The sequence below is a fragment of the Mesoplodon bidens genome, assembly GCF_964165515.1.
Source record: "Mesoplodon bidens genome assembly, chromosome: 7".
NCBI lineage: Eukaryota > Metazoa > Chordata > Mammalia > Artiodactyla > Ziphiidae > Mesoplodon > Mesoplodon bidens.
In genome coordinates this window covers 15,449,348-15,471,777 of record NC_138164.1, presented here as the reverse complement: position 1 = coordinate 15,471,777, position 22,430 = coordinate 15,449,348, and the positions used below count along the sequence as shown (strand labels likewise).

At 38.1% G+C, this 22,430-nt stretch overlaps 1 protein-coding gene across 4 annotated transcripts in view; it reads right to left on the bottom strand.

Annotated features, from left to right (window-relative positions):
• The window catches only part of SIK3 (SIK family kinase 3), a 247,560-nt gene that overhangs the window by 87,799 nt on the left and 137,331 nt on the right, over positions 1-22,430 (bottom strand). For all 4 annotated transcript variants that reach the window (XM_081239455.1, XM_081239457.1, XM_081239454.1 and 1 more), the window contains exons 2-3: positions 21,118-21,234; positions 17,611-17,674 (exon numbers count right to left, since the gene is read on the bottom strand). In XM_081239455.1, the coding sequence (XP_081095581.1) occupies positions 17,611-17,674; positions 21,118-21,234 (181 nt within the window). The remainder of the gene's footprint in view (positions 1-17,610; positions 17,675-21,117; positions 21,235-22,430) is intronic.

The following is a 22,430-nucleotide window of genomic DNA, read 5'->3' as shown; positions in this document are numbered from 1 at the left end:
CAGCCAAAAATAAATAAATAAAAATTAAAAAAATATATAATTTATAAACATATTCTAAAATGGCAAAACACCCGAAATTGAGAACTTATTGGATAGGTTCAACAGCTGGCACAGCAAAAGACAGGATTAGTGACCTTGAAATAAATATTATTGTTAAGTTTTTTAAAATCCTTATATGCAAGAGAAAATATTAAGTATTTATATGTGAAATGATATGACTTCTTGATTTGCTTTAAAATACTTATAACCAAAAAAAAGTTGGGGGAAAGGATGAAACAAAACCAGCAAAATATTGATAACTATCAAAACTAGGAGATGAGTACATCAGAGTTTATTACACTATTCTCTTTCCTCTTACATATATTTAAAAATGCCTATAAAAAGAAGTTTTTAAAAATGAAATCTATCATTTGCACACCTATTTTCATAACAGCATTATGTGCAATAGCCGAAGGGTAGAAACAACCCATGTATCTATCCATCCACAGATGGATTTTAAAAATGTAGTATGTACATACAATGGAATATTACTCAGCTTTAAAAAAGAAGGAAATTCTGACACGTGCAACAACATGGATGAAGCTTAAGGACTTTATGCTAAGTAAAATAAGCCAGTCGCAACAGGACAAATACTGTATGATTTCACTTATATGAGGTACCTGGAGTAGTCAAACTGAGAGAAAGAACACAGAATGGTAGTTGCCAAGGGATGCGAGAAAGGTAAATGGGGAGTTGTTATTTAGTGGGTACAGAGTTTCAGTTTTGCAAGATGAAAAGAGTTCTGTAGATGGATGGTGGTGATAATGCGAAATAATTAACACCACTGAACTATATACTTAAAAACGGTTACAACAGTAAATTTTATGTTATGTGTATTTTACCACAGTTTTTTAAAAAACACACAAAATCTCTCTCTCTCTCTCCCTCTCCCCCTCCCTACCCCTCATGCACACACACACAGACACCAGCCCAGAAAATATCTTCAGGATATCAAAGTTTGAAGGCACACTGAAATAAAATGCACTAATTCCAAAAAATGAGCTAAAAATCTCTTTATATGTCAAATATTTTAAAATATTATGACTAAAATATATTTTTCTAAAGTTTCACTTTGTCAGAAAAGACTTCATTTTCCAAAGACTTCATTTCCATTCAAAAAAAAAAAAAAGTTCAGAAAACCCTCAGAAAAAATATTAATACAGGAGCCAGGTAAAAATATTCCTTTTGCTCATTCTCTGGGGCATTTATTTTTATGTCATGATAGAACCAACAGGATGGTCAGACGACAACCATGAATTGATATCTGGCAGTAAAGTGAGGTCATCAAACTGTAAGTTTCTAAGCACTAAACACAGGTGGCTTCCTCATATACCTTGGGCAGGTTACAAACATAAATGCTAAAGTCATGTCTGATATTGAGAAAATAAAACCAAAAAATGAAGAATAATGAATGGGAAATTAATTAGGGAAGGAGACGGAAGTAAATTGTTTTAATTTAGGATGACTGAATGAAATTCAGTGATACAGTTATTTGCTTCTGTCAGTAAAGTCTTAGAAAACAGCTAGTTCTTGTAGCCAAAGGGAGTAAATAATTTAGTGAGAAAACAGTATTTTAGTTATAAAAATATATAGAATGTCATGAGGATTAAATAAGAAAAGCATGTTACAACAACAACAAAAGCACCACCCAAAACACAGTAGTGTGTTCAAATAAACAAATGTGATAGTGTTCTCAAACATTTAGGAGGTTGAAAGATAACATACGTAACACTTAACACAATATCTGGTACAGGATGGTTATACAATTTAGTCTTTTCCATTCTCTGCTCTGTGAGTCTGAGGGTCCCATAGCATAAATAGACGGCTTTGCGAGAAGTTCTGGGTTCCATACATGTTGACACCTTTAGGAAATATCATTTTTAAGGCACTGAGAATGTCCATAATAAATCATACACACTTCAACACAGTACTGTTAAGTTAATAAATTATTTTAAATGCTCATGAGTTCTGCGTGGTATTCAGGAAACTTTTCTTGATAAAGTGCTGGATTTATAACTTCATAGTCTCAAACAGGAAGTTTGGGGATATATATCTAAAGAAATCATACTGTGGAAGTTTTAAATTATGAGTTTAGTGGTTTACAGAACTAACCAGTTTCTCAATTCTGTTTATAAAATTAAACAAACCCACACTGTCATGGCTGCCCCTTTATAATACAGTGTCAAATAATCATTTCAATAAATCAATTGAATGAATAATAAATTCTCATTCAATAATCATTTATTGAAGCCTATTACATTGCTTAGAATTCATAATCTTTAATGTCTTCCTCTGCAGTTACCCAGAAAACAAAAAGGTGTTTTCCTCCCATGTCAAAAACTCATTTAACTAAAATATGTTATGGAATAACATGAAAATTCCATGCTTGACTTCGTTATACTTCACTGTGATACAATGAAATAAATATACTGCGTGCCTACTATATGTTAGACACTGCATTAAATAGTGAAGATACAGATGAATAAGATTCAAATGTCACAATCTGCAGTCTAGTGACATTCTTTCGTTCAGTTAGTCTTTCATTCAACTGATGAATAAATATTTAATGAGCATGTATTCTCTGCAGGCACTTTTCTAAGTACTAGAGATTTATTAGCAAGGCTCAAAAGTTACAAAGTCCTTACTCTTAAGAGGCTTATATTTTAGTGAGATGAGACAATAAGCAAGCAAACAAACAAACAAACAAATAAACGTCAGTTGGTGATAAGGACCAAGAAGAAAAATAAAGCAAGGAAGGAAATGCAGAGTAGTGGGCCAATAGGAAGAGTGAGATTTCAGACAGCATGGCAGGCAAAGACCTCTCTAATAAGATAACATTTGATAAGAGACCTGAAGGAAATGGAAGAGAGAGCCATGTGGATATCTGGGGAAAGAGTATTTCAGGAAGAAGAAATGGAATATGTCAAGGCCTTAAAGTGAGAACATATCCAGAGTTTAATGAACAAGAAAGAGATGCCAATATGCCAATATGAAACGGGGGAGAGTACTAGGTGCTAAGGTCAGAGAGGTAGCTGGAAACCAGGTAACATAGACGTTTATAGACTATGCATTTATTCCAAACAGATGAGAAAGCCAATAGAAGAGAAAGCAGAGTGGGAAGATTCCACTTTCATTTTAAAAGAATCACTCACTGCAATAGAGGAATCAGGGCAAACTCAGGGAGCCTGGTTAAAGGCTATTGCCGTAACCCTAGCAAGAGATACCTATGACTTCGGTCAGATTGGTATTGGTGGAGGTGGTGGTAAATGACAAGGTTCAGCATATATTCTGATGGTAGAGTCACCCAGATTTACTGACGGATCGGGCCCGAGGTATGAAAGCAAAAGAGAAATTAAGTATGACTCTGTAGAAGTTTTTGGTGTGAGCAACTGGATGCACAGAGTTGCCACTTGAGACAGGAGAGACTGGTGAAAAGAAAAAGTTGGTGAATGGAAATCAGGAGTTCAGTTTACATATGTTAAGACTGCGACATCCATTAGACATCCAAGGGGAGATGTCAAGTAAACAGCTGGGTATATAAACCTAGAGTTCAGAGGACAGGTCAGACTGGAGAGTTAAAATCTGGAAGCCATGGGACTTCCCTGGTGGTCCAGTGGGTAAGAATCCGTACTCGCAATGCAGGGGGCCTGGGTTTGATCCCTGGTTGGGGAACTAGATCCCGCATGCATGCCGCAATTAAGAGTTAGCATGTTGCGGGCTTCCCTGGTGGCGCAGTGGTTGAGTCCGCCTGCTGATGCAGGGGACACGGGTTCCTGCCCCGGTCCGGGAAGATCCCACATGCCACGGAGCGGCTGGGCCCGTGAGCCATGGCCGCTGAGCCTGCGCGTCCGGAGCCTGTGCTCCGCAACGGGAGAGGCCACAACAGTGAGAGGCCTGCGTACCACAAAAAATAAATAAATAAATAAAATAAAAATAAAGAGTTAGCATGTTACAACTAAGAAGTCTGCATGATGCAACTAAAAAAAAGATCCCACATGCCACAACTGAAGATCCCATGTACCACAACTAAGACCTGGCACAGACTAAACAAACAAACAAATAAATAAAATATTTTTTTAAATAAATAAATACAATTTGGAGGCCAGCAGTTTCATGGGCCATAAAAATCAATTAGGGGGTAGATGTGCATAGAAGAAAAGAGGTCCAAGGACTGCACCAAGCAGCACTCCAAAATTTAGATGTCAGGAAGATGAGGAGGATCTGGCAAAAGAACCACTAGAAGAAAAAGTGATCAGTCAAGGGACTACTGTCTAAATTACTCAGTCTAGTGCCAGTAAATGACACAGAAATACAAAAGAAAAAAACTTAACTGCAAATAGTGCTAGAGTAGAGGTATGCTCAAAGGAAGAAGGAAAAAGGCAGTAACTCTCGAGCACAATCAGGGCAGAGTTCACAGAAAGCATAGCATTTGAGACGGGTCATGAACGTTGAGTAGCAATTAATAAAGCAAAGAAGGATAGCTGGGCTTTTGTATCTTGTGTTCTGACACATCATATGGATAATCAGCCTTCCAACCAGTTCCTCTGAGGACAATCCCTTTATAGACCTTGTGAAGAAAAAAAGGACAGTATTCTACAAGAGATCAGGAAGTAATGTAAACTTGTCTGAGTCCCCACTAGCTTCAGACTAACATGCCAGCGTACCTGGTAAACCCCTTTCTGCCTCTCTTGCCTTCACAACCTCTAGCTAGCAAGGCTTTGAGCCTTCTACATTCATTTCCTACCAAAATTACTATTTTTATTGGTGACAACACAACTGGGCATGGGTTTTTTTGTCTTTCATTCCAAGTCAAATCAGCTGCCTCTGGCAACAAAGATGCTTGTTTTAAGGCCAGCCCAGCCTTGGATTACATTATGTTTCCCCCTGGGGAAGAGGTGCAGGCTGTAGGGGCTCAGGCAAGAAAGCCACAGACGCCCACTGTTCCTACCACAAGTTCAAAAGATTTTCATGAATTAAGCTTCTCCATTTGATGTTTGCTACTGGTTCATTTTCAGAGCCCTAAATGGGTGTTTCTAACAATTTTGTCTAGTTTTATATTTGTTCTTTGGAGAGAAGATATTCTTAACTCTGTTACCATCACTTTTTATTTTAATATTTATTTTATTATTTATTTGGTTGTGCTGGGCCTTACTTGCAGCAGGCGGGCTCCATGGTTGCAGCTTGCTGGCTCCTTAGTTGTGGCACGTGTGCTCCTTAGTTGCAGCCGACAGGCTCCTTAGTTGTAGCTCACCAGCTCCTTAGTTGTGACAGGCAGGCTCCTTAGTTGTGGCATGCAAACTCTTAGTCACGGCATGTATGTGGGATCTAGTTCCCTGACCAGGGATGGAACCCAGGCCCCTGCACTGTGCCACCAGGGAAGTCCCACAATCACTTTTATTTATCTTATTTTCAATTGCTACGTCTGTACATATTTTAGAATTCATTTATTATATAACATTTATGCACTCATACCTCACCCCGTTACATTCTGATTTCTATTCTTATTACACTAGTGAAACAGCTCTCTTTAAGAATACTGAGAACATCTTTGTCTCAAAGCCAGAAATTACCTTGCATTTCTTATCATGTTTGACTTTTCTACAGCATTTAATACTGCTCCTTTTTGAAATTCCTATTTTCCTTGGTTTTTATAACACCACAGTCTTATTTCATCGACAGTGGCTTTTCATATGGCTCCATTTTCAACTTAAATACTGATGGTAAGAAGGGTTTCATCCTTAAACCTATTCTTTCATCTTTAAACATACTGATGACCAACTACCATCTATCTGCTGATGGAAACAATATCCCTAGGCTCTATCTTATCCCTGATTTCCAGATTTCTATATCCAATTACTTGATGGACAACTTTCACCTAACTGGTGCCTCAAACTAAATATGTCTAAAACAACACACTTCATCTGATCTGTTTTTTTTTAATTTATTTAATTTATTTATTTTTGGCTGGGTCTTCGTTATGGTGTATGGGCTTCTCATTGCAGTGGCTTCCCTTGTTATGGAGCACAGGCTCTAGGTACGTGGGCTTCAGTAGTTATGGCACGCAAGCGCAGTAGTTGTGGCTTGCGGGCTCTAGAGCACAGGCTCAGTAGTTGTGGCACATGGGCTTAGTTGCTCCGTGGCATGTGGGATCCTCCCAGACTAGGGCTCAAACCCATGTCCCCTGCATTGGTAGGTGGATTCCTAACCCCTGGGCCACCAGGGAAGTCCCATCTGATCTGTTTTTAACCCTGGTATTCTTTATCTCAATAAGTGACACTACTACTGTCAAAAACAGGATCAGAAATCTAAAAATCATCTTACTACCCTCTTATGCATTTTCTCCTTTACCTAGCACTGTACTTCCCAATAGTTTAGTAACCTTTGATATGCTTAATTAATCTAAAATTTCAGGAATACTGCCTACTTCTTTTACATAAACAATGATAAAATAAAAAGCCTTGAGGAGAAAAGGTGAAGTTGTTATTATATAAGTAGAGGAAATGCTATTAATTTATACATACTAGCTCTGCAAACAAGCTATTGCCTATGTCTAAATCTCACGGTAATAATACCCATCCAAGAAAATCTGTCTCACCCTCTTTTTAAACGGGGACTTATAACAAGAGGGTAAAAAAGACTTCATGTTAAGATTGTTTTGCTGCTCTGTCTATGGCCTATTTTCAAAACAGAAATTTGGTTTATAGTTATAATCAAAGATCCTCCCAGAAACACTTTATTGAAGTCATTCTATATGGAAGAACAGATTCTTCAATCTGGTGAATGGGAAAGAACATATACTCTGGAGTCAGGTAATCCTCAGCTCTGTTACTGATTAGTTATAGGACTTTGGCAAATTATTTAGTGTTCCTGAACTCCAGTTTCTTTGTCTGTAAGATGATGGCAAAAATATCTATGTTACAAGACTACTGTGAAGTTAAAATGAAAAAGATGAAGTCACTACCTTACTTCAATATGTCATCATTCTTAAGTATTACTGTACAGTCTCCTAACTGGTCTTGGAATGTTCCATCCCAATTCTTCCTTATATGGCAATGATTCAAGATAAAATTCAATTCTTTTACATGGTTGGTTCATTCATTCATTCACTTACTCTTTCAGTAGTTACTGATCATTTCCCTCAGTAATATCTGAGTCCAGCAGTATGAACTGGAGAGCAAGGGGAGCCATGGAGTTAAATGGTGAGCAAAAACAGACATGGCCCCTAATCTTGTGGAGTTTGGTGCCTGGTGGGAGAGAGAATCCACTACATAATTACAGAAAGAAATGTAAAACCGACTGATATCAGTACCGCCAAGAAAGGATACAGTACAATGAGAGGGTGTGATAGGGGATTTGGCCAAGTCAGAGAAGTCTTACAAAGCTCTTTACCATGGAGCCTTTCCTATCAAACCAGCCTTATTTGCGGCCATTTTCTCATACATAACCTATATTAAAACCATACTAAACAACTTAATGAATATGAAATACACCACGTTCTCTCTCCTCTTGAAATCTTTTGAACATGCTACAGCATTTCTGAAATACCTTGCTCCCCCAGTTAACTCCAGAAAGTATCCAAAGATACAGTTTCTTACACTGCTTCTTTAAAGCCTTCACCACCCAAGACATTAATATTAATCACCTAATCATGTTGGGGTATGCCAATTCCTCTACCTGATAACTGATAACCTTTGTAAATCATTAATATTTTATGGGGAGATATTCTGAGATTATGCCAAAATCCTGTCCCCATCTGTATTAGTTCCCTTAGGGTGCTGAAACAAATTACCACAAAATAGGTAGCTTAAAACAACTGTAGTTTACTCACACACAGTTTTGGAAGCAAGAAATCCAAAATCAAGTTATCAGCAGGGACTCACTCTACCTGGAGGTTCTAAGGAAGAATTTTTCTACACCTCTTCTAGCTTCTGGTCACTGTCAGTTTTCCTTGACTTGTGGCTGCATCATTCCAATCTGCTTTCTTCTTTTTCAAGATTGTTTTGGCTATTCTGGGTCCTTTGTAATTCTACATAAATTTGGAATCAGGATATCAATTTCTACAAAAATGTCAGCTTAGATTCTGATGGGGACTGCATTGAATCTGTACATCAATTTGAACAGCACTGTCATCTTAACAATGTTAACTTTTACAATCAATGAACATGGGCTGTTTTTCTAATCATTTAGATGGTCTTAAATATCTTTCAACATTGTTTTATACTTTTTTGTACTTTTCAGAGTATAAGATTTGCACTTCTTTTGTTAAATGTATTTGTAAGAATGTTATTCTTATTAATGCTATTGTAAACTGAACCATCTTATTTCTTTCATTCTCAGATTGTTCACTGTAAGGATATGGGAATACAACTGAACATATTACTCTTGCATCTTGCAACCCTGCTAAACTCTTATATAGTTCTTACAGTTTTTTAGTGGATTTGTTAGGATTTTCCATATACAAGATCACGTTATCTATGAATAAACTGTTTTACTTTTTCCCTTTCCAACCTAGTGCCTTTTATATTTCTTTCTTGCCTAATTGCTGTGGCTAGAACCTCTAGTACGATGTTTAAATAGAAGTGGAGAGAGATGAAATCTTTGTCTTCTTCCTGATCTGTGGGGGAAAACATCTAGTCATTCACCATTAAGTGTGATGTTAGTTGTGAGTTTTCAGACGTCCTTTATCAGATTACAAGTTCCCTTCTATTTCTAGTTTGTTGAATATTTTTATCACGAAAGAGTGTTGGATTCTGTCAAGCACTGTTTCTTCATATATTGAGATGATCATGTTATCTTTTTTAATTTTAAATGTATTGGACTATATATAGTTGACTTACCATGCTGTGTTAGTTTCACATGTACAGCAAAGTGATTCAGTTATCCATACACATATAATTCGTTCTTTTTTAGATCCTTTCTCATATAGATTATCACAGGATATTGAGTAGAGGTCCCTGTGCTATATGGTTGGTCCTTATTAGTTATCTATCTTATATGTAGCATTGTGTGCATGTTCATCCCAAGCTCCTAATTTATCCCTCCCCCCACGTTTCCCTTTTGGTAACCATAAGTTTGTTTTTGATATCTCTAAGTCTGTTTTTGTTTTGTAAATAAGTTCATTTGTATCATTTTTTTTAAAATTAGATGCCACATATGAGTGAATCATATGATATTTGTCTTTCTCTGTCTGAGTTACTTCATTTAGTATGATAATTTCTATGTCACCCTTGTTGCTGCAAATAGCATTATTTCATTCTTTTTTATGGCTGAGTAATATTCCATAGGAAATATGTACCACATCTTCTTTATCCATTCCTCTGTCGATGGACATTTAGGTTGCTCCAATGTCTTGGCTATTGTAAACAGTGCTGCAATAAACACTGAGGTGCATGTATCCTTTCGGATTACAGTTTTCTCTGGATATATGCCCAGGAGTGGGACTGCTGAGTCATATAGTAGTTCTATTTTTAGATTTTTAAGGAACCTCCATACTGTTCTCCATGGTGGTTGTACCAATTTGTACCAATTTACATTCCCACCAGCAGTGTAGGAGGGTTCCTCTTTCTCCACACCCCCTCCAGCATTTATTGTTTGTAGACTTTTTGATGATGGCCATTCTGACCAGTGCAAGGTGATACCTCATTGTAGTTTTAATTTGCATTTCTCTGATAATTAGTGATGTTGAGCATCTTTTCATGTGCTTTTTGGCCATCTGTAAGTCTTCTTTGGAGAAACGTCTTTTCAGGTCTTCTGCCCACTTTTTGATTGGGTTGTTTGTTTTTTTGACATAGAGCTGCATGAGCTGTTTGTATATTTTGGAGATTAATCCACTGTCAGTTGCTTCATTTGCAAACATTTTCTCACATTCTGTAGGTTGTCTTTTTGTTTGTTAATGGTTTCCTTTGCTGTGCAGAAGCTAAGTTTAACTAGGTCCCATTTGTTTATTTTTGTTTTTATTTTCATTACTCTAGAAGGTGGATCAAAAAGGATACTGCTGTGATTCATGTCAAAGAATGTTCTGCCTATGTTTTCCCCTAGGAGTTTTATAGTGTCCAACCTTATATTTAGGTCTTTGTTCCATTTTGAGTTTATTTTTGTGTATGGTGTTAGAGAATGTTCCAATTTCATCCTTTTACATGTAGCTGTCCAGTTTTCCCAGACCCACTTCTTTTCTCCATTGTACATGCTTGCCTGCTTTGTCGTAGATTAATTGACCATAGGTGCGTGGGAGATGATATGTTATCTTGTATTTTCTTTTATTGATATGATGTATTACATTCATGAATTTTGATATGATGAACCAACCCTGCATTTCTTGCACATGGATAAATTCCACTTGATTACAGTGTATAATTCTTTTTATATGTTGCTGGATTTCATTTGTAAGTATCTTGTTGAATATTTTTGCATCCATAGTCATAAGAGATACTGGTCTGTAGTGTTTTCTTTTTTTCCTTGTGAAGTCTTTGTCTGGTATTGGTATCAAGTATATATCAAGTATATATATATATGTATGTGTATGTATCAAGTACTCCCTCTTCTACTTTTAGAAGAGTGTGTGAACATGTGCTGTTAACTCTTTTCTAAATATTTGGTAGAGTTCAGCAATGATGCCCGCCAGACGTGGACTTTCTTTATGGGTGGTCTTTTGATTCCTGCTTCTATCTCTTCACTTGATGTAGGTCTATTCAGATTGTCTATTTCTTCTTGAGTCAGTTCCAGTAGTTTGTGTCTTTCTAGGAATTTTTCCATTTTATCTAGGTTAAACAATTTGTTGGTGTACAATTGTTCAAGTATTCCTTTATAATAATTGTTATTAATTTAGGGTCAGTAGTAGTATCTCTTGTTTCACTTCTGATTCTAGTGTTTGAGTTTTTTTTTTTTTTCTTGGCCAATCTAAAGATTTGTCAATTTTGTTGATCATTTCAAAGAACTAGCTTTTGGTTTCATTGGTTTCCTCTATTTTTTTCTATTTTCTATTTCATTAAATTCTGCTACAATTATTATTCCCTTCCTTCAACTTGATCTTAGGTTTGGTTTGCTCTTACTCTTCCACTGTCGTAAGGTAGAAGACTAGGTAACTGATCTTTCTTATTATAGGCATTCTACAGTTATAAACTTCCCTCTAAGCACTCCTTTAGTTGCATCCCATAGGTTTTGATATGGTGTCTTTATTTTCATCCATCTCAAAGTACTTTCTGAATTTGCCTTTGACTTCTTCTTTGACCCATTGCTTACTTTAAAATACATTGTTTAATTTTTACATATCTGTGAGTTCCCCAAAGTTTTCCTGCTATTCATTTCTAATTTCACTCCACTGTGGTTGTAAAACATATTGTATTACTGCTAAAATTGAATAAGTTTAAATTTTATGCAGGTTTGTTTTATGGCCTAGTATATGGTCTATCTTTGAGAATGTCCTGTGTATACCTGATAAGCATATATATAGTATTATTGTTAGGTGGAGTGTTCTATAGATGTCTGTTAGGTATAGTTGGTTTACAGTATTGGTCAAGTCTTATTTTTCCTGTTGATCTTCTGTCTACTTTTTCTATCCATTATTGCAAGTAGAGTATTGAAGCTTCCAACTATTGTCATTGTCTATTTCTCCCTTCATTTCTGTCAGTTTTTGTTTTATGCATTTTAATGCTTTTTTATTAGATACACGTTTATAACTGTTATAGTTTCCTAATGTATTACCTTCTTATCTTTATAGAATGTCCCTCTTTATCTCTAATAGTAGAAATAAAGCTTTTGTGTTTCAAAATCTATTTTGTCTGATATCAACATAGCCATTTGAGCTTTCTTGTCATTGCTGTTTGCATGATATATAATTTTCCATCCTTTTACTTTCAGTCTATTTGTATCTTTGAATTTAAAGTATGTTTCTTGTAGGCAGCACACACTGGACCATGTGTTTTTATTCAGTCTAACAATCATTGCCTTTGCATTAAATTATCCCACCCATTTACACTTAATATAAGTACTGATAATAGTTGGATTTATATCTGCTGTTTTACTTACTGTTTTCCATATATTTTATGTCTTTTTTTGTTTTCTATACCGCCATTACTGCTTTCTTCTGCATTAAGTGAATATTTTTTAATGAAGCATTTCAACTTCTTTCATGATTTTTTACATTATAATTTTCTGAGGGTTTTTTTTAAAGTGACTGCTCTAGTGTTTAGCATGTATATTTTATCTTATCCAAATGAGCTTCTGAGTGATTATATAGAAGGGTTTCTGCTTTATAGCATCATTTCTTTTACCCTCTTTTTTAGTGTTTTTGCAATAAAATTACATCAATTAATGTTACAAATCCAACAATACATTGCTATAATTATTTCTGTGCCACGTGTAATGACTTCCTTAGCCTAATGCAGTTCTTCTCACACACATATCCTTTGTACTGTTATTGATAAATATATTACACATATATTACATGTAATGTAACCATGTATTTTATATTCAATTTATTTTTAAACAGGTTAAAAGAAAAAAGAAGTATGCATCTCTTATGCCTTTTATAATTACGTAATGACATTTATTGGTGCCCTTTGTTTATTGTGTGAACTCAAATTACCATCTGAGGTCACCTGCTTTTACCTTGAAGAACTTCTTTTAATATTTCTTGTAAGGTGTATCTGTCAGAAACAAATTCGCTCAGTATATATATTTTTTCTTTATTTTTCGGCTGCGTTGGGTTTTCACTGCTGGTAGCGGGCTTTTTTCTTTAGTTGCAGCGAGCGGGGTCTACTCTTCATTGCACTGCTTGGTCTTCTCATTGTGGTGGCTTCTCTTGTTGCAGAGCACAGGCTCTAGGCACACGGGCTTCAGTAGTTGCAGCACGTGGGCTCAGTAGTTGTGGCTCGCAGGCTCTAGAGCGCAGGCTCAGTAGTTGTGGCGCACGGGCTTAGCTGCTCTGCGGCATGTGGGATCTTCCCAGACCAGGGCTCAAACCCGTGTCCCCTGAATTGGCAGGCAGATTCTTAACCACTGTGCCACCAGTGAAGTCCCTCCCTCAGTTTCTGATTATTTCAGAAAGTCTGTTTCACCTCCGTTTTTTGAAATATACGTTCACTGGTATAGAATTTTGATTAATAGTTTTTTTTTTTTCCTTTCAGGGCTTTAAAAATGTTATCCTATTGTCTTCTGGCCTCCGCCGTTTCTGCTGAAAAGTCTGCTATCTAAACCTACAGAACTCCCTTTAAGAGACGCATCATTTTTCTCTTGATGCTTTCAATATTTTGTCTTTGACTTTTACTATTCTTACTATGATGTATCTGTTTGTGGATCTCTTTGTGTTTAATCCTGATTGGATTTTATTGAGCTTCCTGGATATGTAAGTTATTGTTTTTCAATAAATTTGTGAAGTTTACAGTCATTATTTCCTTGCATATTTTTTCTGCTCCTTTCTCTCTTCTGGTATGCCCATTATAAATATGTTGGAGCATCTGATTGTATCCCACATTTCTCTGAAGCTCTATTCATTGTTCTTAATTTGTTTTTCTCTCTGTTCTTCAACTTGCATAAAATGCCTATCTACAAATTCACTTCTTGTTCTGCAGTTCAAATCAGTTAAGCCTCTCTGATGAATTTTTTAATTTTAGTTATTTTACTTTTCAATTCCATAATTTCTTTTGATTCCTTTTTTTAAAATTTCCATCTCTTGGGCTTCCCTGATGGCGCAGTGGTTGAGAGTCCGCCTGCCGATGCAGGGGACGTGGGTTCGTGCCCCGGGCTGGGAAGATCCCACGTGCCGCGGAGCGGCTGGGCCCGTGAGCCATGGCCGCTGAGCCTGCGCGTCCAGAGCCTGTGCTCCGCAGTGGGAGAGGCCACAACAGTGAGAGGCCCACGTACCGCCAAAAAAAAAAAAAAAAAAATTTCCATCTCTTTATTGATAGTCTCTATTTGATGTGACCCTATAACCATATTTTCTTTTACGACTTCAATTGTGAGTTCCTTTATGTCTGTGAACATGTCCATAATGGCTACTTTAAAGTCTTCTTTTGATAAATGTGGCCTCTCTGACAGGCAGTTTCTGTGGCCCGCTTTTTTTCAGTATATGGGTCATACTTTCCTGTTTCTTTATATGTTTCATAGTTTGCTGTTGTTGGAAACCAGATATTTTAGATAACATGTTGTACCACGTCTAGGTACTGGTACACCTCTACCCTTCTGGAGCATGTTCTTGTTATTTGCTTGTTTATTTGTTCAGTGACTGGCTGGATTGTTTTAGTGAAGTTTATTCCCCCATACACAGTGATCAGCTTCTAATGCTGTTCCTCAGGGGAGGCAGAGCCTTGGTATATCCACCATTACCCTCAGATCACTGGATCACCATGGTTTGGGCAGGGCTCTCTCTTCCTGTCTTTTCTTAACCAAGCCCAGCGGTTAAAATCCAAAAACTGTGGCTGGTTACTCTATCTTTTTTTTTTTTTTTTTTAATTTATTTGGCTGTGTTGGGTCTTAGTTGAGGAATGGGGCTTCTCTCTAGTTGTGGCCGCGGGCGCTAGAGTACACAGGCTTAGCTGCCCCACGGTATGTGGGAGCTTAGTTCCCCAACCAGGGATCAAACCTGCATCCCCTGCATTGGAAGGTGGCTTCTAAACCACGGGACCACCAGGGAAGTCCCTGGTTATTCTATTATTTTCAACAATGCCCTGGAGCATAAACTGGTCTATAAACAATCCAATCAAATTCTGGTTCCTTTGAAGGAACAGTTTCTGAGATCAGTGTTTGATTTTTCTTCTGACCTTAGGAAGGCTCTTGTGATGTTTTACTCCCTGGTTCTTACCTGCAAACTAGCTGGCCTATACTTTAGCCTGCTCGAATCTCCTCTGAAATGCCTGTAACCACAACCTCCACAGTTCTTGTGTGTGCCTTCAGGCTTGAACTTCTTCATTCTCCATTGCAAATGAAGTCAGTTCCCTTGGAAAGAAATTAGGAGCTATATGTGTTATGGTCTGTTTCTCCTTCTGGGCAAATCTCTGAGCCAGGACTCTGAAGCTAGGTGTGGGGACAATGGAAAAGTTTTCCTTGAGTAACACTCCCTCTCTAGGAGCTGAGCTCAGTGCAGAGAAAGGGGACACAATCTCAATTCTCCCAGCTTGACTCTCTTGGGATGACCCACCAACTTATAACCCAAGGCAAGAGTGATCTGGGTCCCAGTATTCTCAGCATGCCACACCCAAACTCCACAAGTCAGGGCTGGGTGGAAGAAGGAGTCCCCACTATTCAACTGCTCTCACCCAGGACTTAGCAACAGCAGTAGGTAGCTGGGGCAGGATAAGAAACGCTGATGTCCAGTTCCTCCGGGAAGAAAGCCATTAGTCTAGGTGAAAGGAGGGGATCAGAGGGCAGGCCTGTGTTCTTGGCTACAGTAATCTTGAGTGTAATCTCCACCTTGCTGAGCTGGCTAGGGGGAAGAAGGAAGCAGTACTGGCTTAAAAACCACAGACACTCTTATTTCTTACTAAATTTTCATAGATATTCTTGAATAAATGTTTCTTCAGTTGCTGTTCACCCTTAGAACCATTTCCAGAGACTTTAAATGGCTGGATTTTAGGGGTTTTTAAAATCACTTTCACCAGTTTCACTGGGGAGCAGGGTAGCAGAGCTCCTCATGCTATCCTGCCAGAAGTTGATCACCCATTTGTCATTTAACATGGAGGTGAAGGAAGCAAAGTGCTGGGGCTGTATATGTGCTATCTCATTTTATCTTCACAACTGTAAGGCATATATTACAGATGTGACTTTTATAGACCATGAAACCGAGTCCCAAAATTCCAGTAAAAAAGCAAATAGCGGCAACGATCTGATTCAAAACTGTCTCCAAAGCTCATGTTCTTGATTCAGCCTGTCCCTTCATCTCTGATACAGATACTTTAAAAAACGAGACCTCATGAGACAGTTATATCCCTGTGCAGGCACAAGGATTTCTTTAGGCGATATATCAATTTCTTCCTCCTCCAGATCTTTTATAATACTACCATGAGAAGTACTACTCTGTTTCCTCATGCCTTGAGCTACATTCCCACAAAGAATCTATCTTTTATCTTTTCTGTACTTTTGAAATCTGTTTTCCTAAAGAGCAAAGTAGGTATGATGTGCACTGTGTTTGGTTCTTTGATTATTATGAACATTAAGATGACAAGGTCTCTTTGCTCCCAAGATTACCATTATGCATAAGCACAGATACAAAGCCAAGCAAAAGTGTTATTAAGAAGTGATACTGGGCTTCCCTGGTGGCGCAGTGGTTGAGAATCTGCCTGCCAATGCAGGGGAAACGGGTTCGAGCCCTGGTCTGGGAAGATCCCAGATGCCGCGGAGCAGCTAGCCCCGTGAGCCACAATTACTGAGCCTGCGCGTCTGGAGCCTGTGCTCCGCAACGGGAGAGGCCGCGATAGTGAGAGGCCCGCACACCGCGATGAGGAGTGGCCCCCACTTGCCGCAACTAGAGGAAGCCCTCGCACAGAAATGAAGACCCAACACAGCCATAAATAAATAAATAAAATTAAAACCAAAAAAAAAAAAGAAGTGATACCTCCTTTAAAAGAGACTCGCATTTATTTTGAAGATTCTTAGATACAAAATTGTCAGATTTATGGGGAAAGTTTAACATACCAAAATATTCATAGTCACATCTCACAGTCACTAATAAGAAGGTTCCACTTTAAAAGTGATAGCATGCTTTTTAATATATTTTAAATAACTAAGTGCCAATATTTTGAAAATTAAAAAAATTCTTACCATCCAGATTTAAACTAAAACAAAATATAAAAAACTAAAGAAACTAAATAAACCTGAAATATATAAGAAGAAACCTTTCTCTATATTCACATGCCAAGAAAGAAATAAAATTAAAAAATAAAAAGACATGTCAATCTAGATTTGAAAGTTTAGTCATTATCTCTATTTGGCTCCATTTATCATTGTTACCAAAAAAAAAAAAAACTGGGGGGGGGGCCAGTTTTTACCACCTCAAAAAGTCATATTTCCTGGTAACAAATCCTCCTGCTTAATTCTGATGTTGTGCTAACCTAAGTGTTAGAGGAAAAAAAGAATAGCTACTGAAGACAAAACGTCCTAAATTATAAGAATCATTAAGGGAACTGTGAACACCTGGTAAGGAATAGAGTTACATGTTATATTTAAATAAATGTTAAAGAATGCATTAGGGTGAGACTGTTTGCTCCGAGTGGCTATTTCACACACAACAGAGGCCCACCACACTTGTAAGCATTCTGTCACACTTGGTCACCCCAATTAGAATCTGGCAATAGGAAAGACCCTCAAAAGTTCAGAGAAATGTTTGTTTGTGAAGATCTTTAATCTCAACCATAACAGCTTACTGAAATAAACAAAACACCTTTGCTAAGGAAACAAAGATGGTGAAGACTTAAAGAGATGAATCAAAAATAGTTAAAATTACTTTGTTGATAGAAAATGACAGCACTGAAGGAAAGCATCAAGTGACAGCTGCTCAAGTGACAAAGGCATCGAACAGCTATTTTAAGTTTGCCATGGTGTGCTCAATAGCTGTTTAAAGAATGCAATAAATGTACTTACCAAATATTTCCCCTCCACTAGCATATTCTGTCACCAGATAAATCATCCGTTCTGTCTCCATAACCTGGTGCAAAGGCAGGAAAGTGACAGTGATACAAATGACAGGCTGATATCACAGGAAGAGAAACTAATGAATCTTCTTTTGTCATTTGAAGTATTAATAACCATTACTGCCTAAAGGAGACTTAAAACATTAGGGGATTGGGAGGGTGACAGACATAAATGTTATTAAGAAGAAAGGGGGAAAACAGGTATCCCTCCAAGTTCTTGAAAGTAGGAAATAGTTACTACTTGAGAGCATCCTTTTGTCATCCCAGGAGGCCTCTGCAATCTTTTAAGCTCCACAAAACTGAGAAGCAAAGAAGCTGCCAAGAACCAAAAAGTTCACATTCGACAGTGATCACTTGAAGCTCAAAAATGTCCCCCACAAAACCCAACCAAAACAAAACTTAGGGAGAATAACAGGAATCACTTAAGAACTGCACAAATATCTCATATGGCTGTGCTTTTTTAAAATGGAAATGACAACTTTCCTGTCCACCATCCTTTTATTCAAAACTGGGAACAGTAATATAAATATTCAACACTTCACGAATATAAATGACTTGCTTGTATTTTTACCTTAGTCTCTATTTTGCCACTGTTTAAAAAATTAGTTGTAATGCGTTGTCAGTTCTTTCCTCCTTTTTACCTTTTTCATTAAATATTTATTAAAGTAATATATGAGTATATATGTTCATTATAAACATTTAAAATACCCAGTACATAAACAAAAGACCAAAGGTTTTCCTCTTTCCGACCCCCTCCATTTTATTCCTCAGTGGAAACACTGTTAATAGCTTATTCTGTAACATTTTAGAGCAGTGCTGTCCAATAGAAACATTGTGAGGCTCATATATAATTTTAACTTTTCTAGTAGCCACATTAAAAAAGTAACAAGAAAACGGTGAAGTTAATTCTAATAATATATTTTATTATCACTAATATTATTTCAAATTTTTTCAATTGTAAACAGCTCCAATTTTTATATTTACATTAATATTAAATGAAAGTAAAAATCCAGCTCCTCATTCACCCTAGCCACATGTTGATACACAATAACCACATGCGGCTAGTGGTTATCATAGTAGGCAATACAGTTTTACACTTTCCCTATGCTTCAAGGTTAATTATTTTATCAAATCATTCCCTAGTCACTTTATTTTTGACATCTCTATACGTTAATACCATAACCGTATCATACATTACCTTATAATAATAGATCTATTTCTTCTTTTCAATAGTTTCATAGTACTCCATTGTATGTATGCACATTCTTTTAATTTTTCAATCTAATAACTGTCATTTTTTTCACTTTAATTTAAAAACTCTCTATAGACTGGTGATACTAGCCCACTGTTACATGTATTGCTTCCAAGTTCTTTATATGTTGACTTATATAACAAAAAGTAAGTACCCTAAATATATGCAGTTGTTTAGGAAAAAAAAGAAAAGAAAAGAAATGCCATAATGTACCAGGCCTTTTATTGACTGTAAATTTTTAAAATTTTATTGAAGTATAGTTGATTTACAGTGTTGTTTTTAATTTCAGATTTTTTTAAAAAGAACTTTTCAGGAGTTCAAAAACTTTCCTATATAGTTATCTATATTTGGCTCACTCTATAAACCCGAAGAGACTAAAGCTTAACAAATGACCTGAAAACTGCCTTGACAATTCAACAGCCATTCTTCACCTTGGCAGTTCAGAATCTCCCATTAACAATATTAGCTGCCAGAGACCAAAATTAAAGCTTAAAAAAGGGCAATGTTCAAATCCAGGGCTGAAAGTATATAAACCTTATAGGCTAATGAAATCTTGGGTAAGAAAGGTAAATTTGCAGATTTCAGTTATAAGGTTAGTACCTATAAGTTAACCTCTTGAGAAAGATCAGCCTAATAAGCTCTACAACTATTTAAAGATTATTTACTTTAAAAAGTGAGGTCAAGGGCTTCCCTGGTGGCGGCGCAGTGGTTGAGAGTCCGCCTGCCGATGCAGGGGACGTGGATCGTGCCCTGGTCCGGGAGGATCCCACGTGCCGTGGAGCGGCTGGGCCCGTGAGCCACGGCCGCTGAGCCTGCGCGTCCAGAGCCTGTGCTCCGCGACGGGAGAGGCCACAGCGGTGAGAGCCCCGCGTACCACAAGAAAAAAAAAAAAAAAAAAAAAAAGTGAGGTCAAGAAGTTTACTCAATCTGTCAGGATAGGATAGGAAGGAAGCAGAGGTTACACACCTCTGAGTTTGCAGATACAGGTCTTCAGGCAACCCCAGGAACCTTTCATGGGTTTCCTTCTGGGGTACAGTGGAGGTATGGTTCAACATAATTTAGTGTGATGGATTTCAACAAGCCTGCTCCTGCTGATCTAATTCATTTCATTATGTGAGCAGCTGATGCCAGAGACGAGCCCTAACACTGTAGCCTTAACCGTATACACTAATATCAAGACATGCTTTCTTTCCCATGAAAGTAACAGACTATGAAAGCTTCCCCTTTGGGCCCTGGGCAATGTACTCTTCATACTCTTACACATGATCCCAGATCTGGGCCAGTAACCATATACTGCAGACTAACAGCAGCAAATGAATTGAGGGGGTGGCCACATCGTGCAGAACCAGGTGATGGCTGATCTGGTAGAAAGCAGTGAGCAGGGCTGGCCCTATGTACAGGCAGAGCTCATGGCTGCCAACACGCTGCAATTTGAGAAGCACCTCAAAGCTCCACCTTTCCCAAAATACCTCCTCTACCAGCCTGCTAAGGCAAGGTCCTCCTCTCCTATCTGGCTTAAAATTCCACCCATTAGATTTACTGCTTTTGCAGTAAGGCTAGGGAATCACTTTTGATGACGGCATGAAATATGCATGCTTCTTGGGAAGATAAGAAAACTAGAACAGAAATCTCTTCCATTACACAGAATCAATCTCTTGGTTATCAAAGTAATCAAATGCTATCTTAGAAAACTAAGTCTAGTACCCTGTTAGAATAGAAAGGAGGTAGGCTGTGACTCATACAAGAAGCCATACTTAAAATATCCTTTGCCATCATAATTCATAACATGATCACAGAAATTAGTATTTAAATAATATTATAAAAATTAATATTATTTTCACCCCTCAAAATTCTGTTCCTTTTGGGTTTCCCATTCTGTTTAAGATTCTGACCTAAATAAGTAAGTTCTCATCATCTTGTAAATAATCTTTTCGTGTAACTCTAAGAATGGCATCCAAGTTTTAAAGAACAAATTATAAAGGCCTATTTAGGTAAGTTACACCTTACTAGTAAATACCCAAGGGAAACAGAAGTACTGAGTTGGGGGATAATAGGGTAGGATAAATAGTAGGATGAATGTACGAACATAGAAACAAAAAAAAGTTGCGATGTTCATCCACCCACCTTCCCTTCAAAAGTAACCACAGACACAAGTGACCATTCTGGGTTCTTTGTTGCCATACGCTACACCACTAGTGATCCTACCTGGTAAAGCCTGATAATATGGGGGTGGCAAAGCATCTTCATAATTTGAACTTCTCGGAAAATCTTCTTCAAGTTTTCTTCATCCAGCTGGGTCTTATCTATGATCTTGATAGCAACCTGACAACAGAGAAAGAAAATTTACCCTGATGCATTATTTATTTTTTAAAATAAATTTATTTATTTATTTTTGGCTGTGTTGCATCTTCCTTGCTGCACACGGGCTTTATCTAGCTGTGGCGAGCGGGGCCTACTCTTCGCTGCGGTGGCTTCTCTTGTTGCAGAGCATGGACTCTAGGCACGCGGGCTCAATAGTTGTGGCACACAGGCTTAGCTGCTCTGCGGCATATGGGATCTTCCTGGACCAGGGCTCGAACCCATGTCCCCTGCATTGGCAGGCAGATTCTTAACCACTGAGCCACCAGGGGAGCCCTCTGATGCATTATTAAAAGGAGTTTACTAAGGAAAATTAAATCCACCTTAAAACGTATTCCACAAAATACAAACTGCCAGTATTTTGTTTACAGAACGCCAATGAAGAAAATTAATTTACTCTTTTTAAAAAGACAGAGGGCTTCCCTGGTGACACAGTGGTTGAGAGTCCACCTGCCGATGCAGGGGGCACGGGTTCGTGCCCCAGTCCGGGAAGATCCCACGTGCCACAGAGCGGCTGGGCCCGTGAGCCATGGCTGCTGAGCCTGCGCGTCTGGAGCCTGTGCTCTGCAACGGGAGAGGTCACAACGGTGAGAAGCCCGCGTACCGCAAAAAAAAAAAAAAAAAAGGACAGAAAATGGACTTCCCTGGTGGCACAGTGGTTAAGAATCTGCCTGCCAATGCAGGGGACACAGGTTCGAGCCCTGGTCCGGGAAGATCCCACATGCCACATAGCAACTAAGCCCGTGCGCCACAACTACTGAGCCTGCGCTCTAGAGCCTGCAAGCCACAACTACTGAGCCCACATGCCACAACTACTGAAGCCCGCACGCCTAGAGCCCGTGCTCTGAAACAAGAGAAGTCACCGCAATGAGAAGCCAACGCACCACAACGAAGAGTAGCCCCCACTCGCCGCAACTAGAGAAAGCCTGCACACAGCAACAAAGACCCAATGAAGAAAGAAAGAAAGGAAGGAAGGAAGGGAGGGAGGGAGGAAGACAGGAAATGGATTCCTAGCAAGTTGGTCGCAAAGGAACAGACTCCTAAAGCTAATGGGTCTTCTGCCATTTCTTAAATTGCTGCTACAGTAAAACCCCAGGACAAAATACTTCATTACTCTGCAGATGTGGTTACATTTTAGGCAAATCATGCTGGGTGCAGAG